Here is a 6,050-nt window from a genome sequence, read left to right as displayed (position 1 = left end):
ATACATCAGCATATGTGCCTGTACAAACTCATTCATACAGATATTCTTTGGGTATTTTCAAAATCTTCTCGTTTCCAGATAATTTGGATCCGTGACTGGCCACAAGAGGTCCTCATCCAACAAGCGGAATATTTCATCAACCACCAACGGGTGGCGCAAGAGACCTCCCGTAAAACGAGGGAAGCACTCACCATGGCGATTGCTAATATGCACAGGTGTGATGTCATAATTGAAACTATTTCTTAACTATCGGTGTATTGTCACATCATAAAGATTCAAGAATGCCAAGTATCTGTATTTACTCACATTCTCCCATTACATTCTATATGGGTGGAGTTCTACAATGTGACATAGAGCATGGTATTTAGGTCAGAGTTGCCCATACCACAATACCCAGGTTGCTACTGTTAGTTTTAATTAAATATTTGCAACCCACTGTGAGTTGCTTCTTATGAGGTTAACAGCCACACGTTTGAACCAAATGTTCATTTGCTTTAACTACCCATACACTGTAACACTGCCACACGATTATAAACATATTGAATTAAGTTTAATTCTCTAACCCACCCACCCAGCCTTACCCTGCGCGACTGCAAACAAGCGTGTTGGGCGGGAGATACGAACGCGACGGTGTCGGTCACGGGAACGAGTCTACAAACGAAGAAAGATAAAGAATCGATCAAAGTGGAGAAGATGGAACTACCTAATCTACCTTACTCTAAATCGATTCTGTTGGAAAGAATTAAACTGTTGAACAAGTATGTAGTGTGGTGTATATGTAGGGTTCGGGGTCTCGCAATCGCTGGTTATGCTTGCGTATTGTGTATATATTTATGGTGACGTTCATGTGTGGGTGTATTGCTAGGTTAGTTTTAATTAATTGATTATAAGATAAGTTATTTTTTTTACCAAATGTTGGATTGCCAGGTTTGATCTGAAGCCTGTATTTCACAACTAATATATTTTGTTGTCTCTCTGTTATAATGATTAATATGATCTTCTTACTTTGGCTACCAGGAATAATGTAATCTACACTTCTTATCTACTTTCGTATAAAACTTAACATTGAACCAGAGAATCTGAAAAGTAGATATTAGGTCTTAGTTCAATATGATGATGGTTGTCAGATATATGTTGTTTTACTTATATATATATACAAATGTACACACACCAACCTTACCCCTCTCAGGGACAAATCAAAACGATCATCGGTTGAAATATTTGTCGGCCCGTACACATATCGAAAGTTTATGGAGTGCCTTCATTTATTGAATGAGGAACAAAGCAAGATCCTTGATGAAGAAACAACCAAGTTACAACGTGCGTTGGATACGTTGGATGAGACGAGGAAAGATGCAAAGACAATGCAACAAGCTATAAGGGTGGGTGTATGTGGTGTAAATGAGGATGGGTGTGACTTGTTTATCTTCGCATGGGGGGGCAACGACAGTCGTTACAACATGGGTGTTTTGTTTCATACACCTCGTCCCTGCTTACAAGTTACCATTTATGTAAAACTTTATGGGTGATTGTGTTTCTGCATGACTGACAATTTGGACAACCCATTACTGACCACTGGGTTGGAGCAATTACTATTAAGTGTCTTACCCAAGGACACATACGACCACAATGGTCTCTGTAACCTAGTTTAAAAGTGGCCGCTATAACCACTGAACAATATCCTGTGGCCACAGTTAGTATAAAGTCAATGTTTGTTTATTTACATTTTAATAACCAAACATTAACATTAACCCACCCCTAACAAGTTAGTAACAATAACCCACCCCCTCAGGTTCTCCGTAGCAAATTCAACGCAGCTCAAACCAAGGTTGGTGAGTTATTCAAACAACTGACCACTGAAGCCACAAGGTTGGAGAAGTTGAAGGCTCACTGTGGTAGTGGTGGGGGCTCGCTACATGCATTTCTACAGGTAATGGTTTATGTGGGTGCATGGTGTTATACCTTTGGGGAAGTGACAGGCTTCAACATCTGGTAAGGTTCATGCAGTAGCACCCTGGGTGTTGGGGTAATGGGCAAACTACGACTTAAACCCCAGATCCTATAACGTACCTTACTATAGGACCTTAACCATACCGATTCAGGATACTGGTCAGTCACCTTTATAACATGCTAAGTCTGACATAAGTTATGGACAATCATAGCCATACTGCTCCATGACTTGTAGACCATACATCAACTAATAATGGCCACATTTACATTTTGCCGCTTTTATGACATATAACCATCCACCCAGTTAACATGTGTGTTATATAGTATGTTATATAACACACATCCCCCCAGCTAACCCAGGAAGAGGACTCCGATTACGAGGAGGATGTTTTGCTTCGTTTCGATGAAGTTGACGATTATGATCGACAGTTTGAAGCGATGAGGGAAGCCAACCTTAAGTCAAAGAGGGTTCAAGTGGATGAGGAGATCTATGAGGCTAGGAGGGTACTGGAGGAGGCTAGGTGGGTGGGATGTGTGGGGCGGGGTTGGATGGGGGTTATGAACAGTTGGTAGTGTGGGGCAGTGTGCTGTGGGGGGTGGCATGCGTGTGGTTGGTATATTGATCATAACATTGTTCATTCACAGATCCAGCTTAGTGACAGCCAAGGACAAAGTTAAGGAATGGAAAAGCAAAGTTGATCGGGGTTGTATTGAACGGTTGAAGGGATTCACCAACCCCCCTGTACTAGTGGCACAGGTGGGCGTGATGTCATGATGATGTCATCGCCGTGATGATGTCATGATAATGTCATCGCGGTGGTGATGTCATGATGATGTCATCGCGATGATGATATCTTCTTTTCTTTTTAGTTTTAACATGTTACCATTTTGAAAATATTAACATTTTACCATTTAGTTAAACGCTTCTAACTGTACATTAATATTCGATCGTGTTTTGCAGTTTTTAAAATGCTTCATAATTTTGTGTTTACCATGAAAAGATACTTGTAGCATATTTTATGTTGTTATACCCCCCTTCCCCCCCCCACCCCTAGGTGCTTGAGATGGTGATGGTGTTGGTTGGGGCTCGTCCATGGTTGGTGGGTTCACGGGGTGAACAACAATCGCAAGGTAGGGGTGAAGCAAAGACACCCCGTACATCAAGGAGGAGCGTCGAGCACGGCGAGGGTTCCGATAAATCATCCCGTGTGTCATCAGGGAGCACGTTGAAGGTGACGAAGAAGCAATCAAAGTCGAGGATGGTACGGCAGGTTACGAGGGGCGGGGGGCAGTTCGGTGAGTTGTTGTATTGATGGATGTTTATCTTGTTGGTGGGTGAAGGGGTAGTTGGGTGGAGTGGGCAAACTAAACATGAGTAAAATATTGTAAATAAAGGATGTTAACACATAAAATGCTATAATATTTATGTGCTGGGTTGGGAGCATTGAACGAATGAATGTTGTAACTTTTTTATCATCACTTAATGGGTGAAAGGGGTCCTGGTGTTTTGCCTTCAAAGACCTTAATAATATGACCTTCGTTGTTGTGGGCAAATATTATGTTAAGTTGTCTTGGTATAATGACCTAACAATGCCACCCACACAGGGTTAACAACAGGAGGCAAAGGTGAAGGGGCTGTAGATAAAGATAAATGGAAGACAATGCAAAACTTTATGAACGATACCGTCAGATTCGTAGATATGATTCATAGGTAATGTGATGTCTATGTTGTGTTAGTGTGATGTCTATGTTGTTTTTATGTAATATCCATGTTCGATTTACCCCCACTCTATATAGGTGAGGTCCTTGTCAAAGGACCTGGGATTTGGCCAAATTTAATCCATTACCCCAGTAATCAGGTTGCTTGTAACTTTGTGGGTGATTGATTTTCTGTATGACTGACAATTTGGCCAACCCATTAGTGGCCAAGGACACATACGTGCACAATGGTGGCAGCATCATCAAGAATCCAACTTAGTTACGATGAAGGCACCTAACCATTGTACCAGTGTTAATATGATATCTATGTTGAACCAGTGTTAATATGATATCTATGTTGAACCAGTGTTAATATGATATCTATGTTGAACCAGTGTTAATATGATATCTATGTTTACAGTGTGGATTGGGAAACCGGATTAAACGACAGCGTTCTATTTGAGGTGGAATCGTATTTATATAAAGGAGGCGAGGGCCAGGAGGGCGTGACGGGGGAGGGGTCGCTACTACAGGATTCAAACACTTATATACATCAGAGGAAAACTACAGGTGGGTATATTATATACAATGTTGGTATGAATATTGTGTATGGAAACTTATTATCTATATGGGTGAGGTGCTGGTGTGTAGCGCCACCTGGAGTGCAGCCAGATTTTGCCTATTGCTCAATTATTGCATTACTTATCTTATATTTTTGTTAGTAGTTACCAGTTCCAGTACACAGCCCAATTACTTTACCAGTCCTATGTTGAGACCAGTGTAGCTGTGGCACAGTTGGCACGTATCGTCATGTTGGTTTAATTACAACATACAGTATACCTTTGAAAGTAACACATGTACCCCCACCACAAGTAACACATGTACCCCCACCACAAGTAACACATGTACCCCCACCACAAGTAACACATGTACCCCCACCACAAGTAACACATGTACCCCCACCACCCCAGGAACAGGAATCACGATATCTGCGGCAAGGTTTAGTAGTGAGGATGCTGCGGTGTTGGTACAATATGTGATATCTATTGTTGAATACACGAGGTTGTGTGGTCCACTTAAACAAGCCATGGATAACTTGGAGAAACTCGATGCTCAGCTACTTAATATACAACAAGCAGAGATTGAAGACCAGAAGGTTGGTTTGTATAGATGGGTCATGGGTGTGACTTCGTTTATCCTCGCATGGCGGGGCAACAACAGTTGTTATAACACGGGTGTTCTGTTTCATACACCTCGTGCCAGCTTACGAGTTACCACGTATGTAACTTTGTGGTTGATTGTTTTAATGTATGGCTGACAATTTAGACAACCGATTAGTGACCACTGGGTTGGAGCAATTGTTGGTATGTGCCAACAACCACTGCCACGCCAGCCATTATTACGTTTGCTTTCTCACAATGGTAATTATGACATCACATATTCTCAGCCAATCATCAAAGCTGCCGACAGTGATGGTGACATCACAGTAGCCGATGATGACATCACAATCATGACATCAATCGAAGGATTAACGAGCGACGACATCCATATATTGCAAGCTACCGTTAACTCACTGCAACAAAAGTAAGTGGCAACACTGGGGAAATATATCTGGCAACACTTGGCAATTTAAATAAATTTATTTATTTCTTCAAATTATGATACAATTAAAAGAAAAGTGCGCATAAAGATTAAAATTAATCTGGAAACACTGAATCTTTGATTAATTTATAAATAAAAATGTCAAAATACTAAAATGTCGGCCAAACCACAACCATACATTAACCATCCCACCACCATAGATATGATGACGCAGTGGTGAAGAAACATCGGCTAAACGAAGAATATTTGACGTCACAAGAAAGATTGAGATCGGCGATCAAGACATTGGAAAAGTTAGTTTAATGTTTTAATTGTGGTTTATTTAGTGTTTATTATTTATGGTCAAAATACTTGAACCCTTTGTTTGCAGAAAACCAAATTTTAAAAACTTCTGGTTTATAACTTTACACAACACGTGTTAAAAAAAATTTACAAGTTATTGTGAATTTCTGAGTTGTTTTTTATAATTTATTTTAAAATTATTTTTAGTAATTGTTAATCAGTAAAAGTTTAAATATCTAAGTGTGGTTTACCCCACACAGAACAATTGTCGTTTTGCTGCATCGTTGTTTTAATTAATCAGGTCTTCGCTATCGTATTCGAAGAGATAAAACAAATATATACATTATGTTTTGTTTCAGTTTGAAACCATTGGAACGAAGCTGGAAAGAGGAGTTAAAAGGATTAATCAACAACGAACAACTTGTTACCAATTGTATATTAGCTGCTGCGTGTTTGACGTATTGTGGTGGTATGACACTTGATGCAAGGAGACGAATGACTTCATTCTACACACATGT

General features: G+C 40.2%; 1 protein-coding gene across 1 annotated transcript in view; it reads left to right on the top strand.

Moving 5' to 3' along the window:
- Positions 1-73: 73 nt before the first annotated feature.
- Positions 74-6,050, top strand: part of LOC108950650 — a 6,361-nt gene continuing 384 nt past the window's right edge. Inside the window, exons 1-13 of the mRNA XM_018816676.2 lie at positions 74-215; positions 576-758; positions 1,190-1,382; positions 1,793-1,930; positions 2,302-2,471; positions 2,596-2,707; positions 3,006-3,246; positions 3,556-3,661; positions 4,070-4,218; positions 4,620-4,804; positions 5,096-5,232; positions 5,451-5,543; positions 5,892-6,048. Coding sequence (XP_018672221.2) covers positions 193-215; positions 576-758; positions 1,190-1,382; positions 1,793-1,930; positions 2,302-2,471; positions 2,596-2,707; positions 3,006-3,246; positions 3,556-3,661; positions 4,070-4,218; positions 4,620-4,804; positions 5,096-5,232; positions 5,451-5,543; positions 5,892-6,048 — 1,887 coding nt within the window. The 5' untranslated portion in view covers positions 74-192. The remainder of the gene's footprint in view (positions 216-575; positions 759-1,189; positions 1,383-1,792; positions 1,931-2,301; positions 2,472-2,595; positions 2,708-3,005; positions 3,247-3,555; positions 3,662-4,069; positions 4,219-4,619; positions 4,805-5,095; positions 5,233-5,450; positions 5,544-5,891; positions 6,049-6,050) is intronic.

The sequence above is a fragment of the Ciona intestinalis genome, unplaced genomic scaffold, assembly GCF_000224145.3.
Source record: "Ciona intestinalis unplaced genomic scaffold, KH HT000507.1, whole genome shotgun sequence".
NCBI lineage: Eukaryota > Metazoa > Chordata > Ascidiacea > Phlebobranchia > Cionidae > Ciona > Ciona intestinalis.
This window is presented reverse-complemented; position numbering and strand designations above follow the sequence as displayed.